The sequence below is a fragment of the Pterocles gutturalis genome, unplaced genomic scaffold (genome assembly GCF_000699245.1).
Source record: "Pterocles gutturalis isolate BGI_N339 unplaced genomic scaffold, ASM69924v1 scaffold28431, whole genome shotgun sequence".
NCBI classification, from domain to species: Eukaryota; Metazoa; Chordata; class Aves; order Pterocliformes; family Pteroclidae; genus Pterocles; species Pterocles gutturalis.
The window spans coordinates 2,628-4,661 of record NW_010106311.1 but is presented as its reverse complement, the minus strand read 5'-3'; the positions used below and the strand labels follow the sequence as shown (position 1 = coordinate 4,661).

Below are 2,034 nucleotides of genomic sequence, written 5' to 3'. Positions count from 1 at the left end.
CGAGCGGCGGAGGTCTCCCCAGGCCGCCGCTTCAGCCAGCCCCGGGGCCGTTGTCCGTCGCGGGGTGGGAAAGGCCCCGTGTGTGGGGCTGGGCCGGCCGCTCCCCCCTCCCTCCTCCCCTCAGCAGCAGCCTAGCGCAGTTGTGCCATTCTAGGGACCGGCAGCACTTTTCTGCCAGGTTTTAGGCTCAGAACCGGCTGTGTGCTGCTTCCTGGCACTGAAATCTCATCCCAGTGCAGTGCAGAGCCCCAAGACCCTTTGCTCGTTCTGTTTGCAGAGCAGCAATGGCTTGAAGGGGATCCGGCACCTCGCCATCGCTTCCCCCAGGCTGTCAGCTCTTGTCTAGTGGCCTCAGGGACCTGTCAATTCTGAGAATTGAAACCCAGCACCATGGGCATCTGTTTGCCCAAAATCTACATGACCCTGTCCCCCAGAGTCCCTGCGAGGTTATCTGCCCTAACACTGGCTGTTTTTCAGAGGTGGCCTATTCCCAGAGCACTGGCCAGAGAGAGCAGCAGAGCCGCTGCCTGCAGCGAGGTAAGAGCATGCCGTTAGGTTTCATTCGTGCACAGATTCTCTCTTGCTGCTGCTCTAGCTTGTGTAACATGTTTCTAATGCTCTCTGACGTGGTAAAAGCCTTCGGAGCTGGCAGTAAAGCATGGAGAAGGCAGTAAAGCGTGGAGAAGGCAGTTCTGCATCCAGCCAGCGCCTGCCTTCAGCAAACCGCCCCACCTGCACTAAGGGACTCGGGACATCTTTGCATGTGGGCTGCAGGAACCGGGCTGCCCTCGCGCTGTTGCCTGAGGCAGGGGGAATGCTGTCTGCAGTGTAATGGTGAGGAGCAGTGTGTGTCAGAAGCTGCTAGAGCTGATTTTTAAGGGCTGTGTCTTCTCACAGGGATCAGGAGGGTCCAGGATCTCTGTAAAGTCCTCCAGCTCCCGACGGTGTTTGAGGAAACGGCAGTGTCGTACTTCCGCAGAGCTCTGCAGAACCCCTCCTTCCACCTGATCAGTCTGGAGAAGAAGGAGCTTCTGGGCGGCTGCTGCGTCTTTGTGACCTGTCGGCAGCACAACTGGCCCCTGACGATGGGGACGATCTGCTCCCTCCTGTACGCGAAGCAGGAGTTGTTTGCCAGCGTCTACCTGAGCCTTCAGAAAGAGCTGGAGCTCTCTGTGCCGGCCCTGAGCCTGGCGGATCTGGTGAACACGCACCTGAACAGGTATCGGGGCCCCTTTCAGAGTCCTGCCTTTGACACCGTGGGTGGAAAAGTTTCTGAAATGCAGCCGTGGCCAGGGCAGAAGTCCACAGGCACGCACAGGGTGACCTGTGCTGTTCCACCATGTTGTTGCTGAGTTCACCAAGGCAAAACCACATCAGCTGGAAAAGAATTCCCTCTGACAGCTTGCAGCCCGGCGTGCGAAGCAGGGGCATGTTTACGGGGAGCCCGTCAGGCTGGGTGTCAGTGCTGGTGCAGCAGCATCTAAAATTCATGATTTGGAAGCGCACTGTTGTCCCTTGAATGACAAATTTCATTGAGTTCTTGCTCCAGGTGGCAATCGGAGTGCAGCGGAGTGCCCTGGGGGTGGATGTCACCAGCGGAAAGAGCAGGACTGGTGTTTCCTGGTGGGCTGGGGGGAACAGCCCACGTGTGTGCTGGGGTTTTTACAGCCTGTGGTGGCTTTTTTTGCCTCTTTTGTCACAGTCTGGGCTGTGATTCTTCTCCTTTCTCCTCAGTTTGCAGAGCGGGCAGTGAAAGCTCAGTAATGTGAGCAGAAGCCCGTGGCAGGAGCAGGATGTGTTTGGCCAAAAGGCCCCTCCTGCAGCCAGCTCCCGCAGCGAGCGGGATTCCCGAGGCGCTGCGTGGTGAGACTTCCTTTTGCCCTGCTGCTAACAACAGGCTCTTTGCTCTTGCAGTTTCCGGCTCTTCCAGCACGCGTCCGACGTCCCTGCCTGGTTTGTAGAGGACAAGGAGAAGATGGTCACCCGAACAATGCAGATGGTGGAGCTGTCCAGCGAGAAGTGGCTGGGTACCGG

General features: G+C 58.0%; 1 protein-coding gene across 1 annotated transcript in view; it reads left to right on the top strand.

Moving 5' to 3' along the window:
* Positions 1 to 434: 434 nt before the first annotated feature.
* Positions 435 to 2,034, top strand: part of BRF2 (BRF2, RNA polymerase III transcription initiation factor 50 kDa subunit) — a gene marked incomplete at its 5' end in the record, with an annotated part of 2,189 nt that continues 589 nt past the window's right edge. The window contains 3 exon segments of the mRNA XM_010087749.1: positions 435 to 537; positions 898 to 1,219; positions 1,915 to 2,029. Of these exon segments, the coding sequence (XP_010086051.1) occupies positions 435 to 537; positions 898 to 1,219; positions 1,915 to 2,029 (540 nt within the window).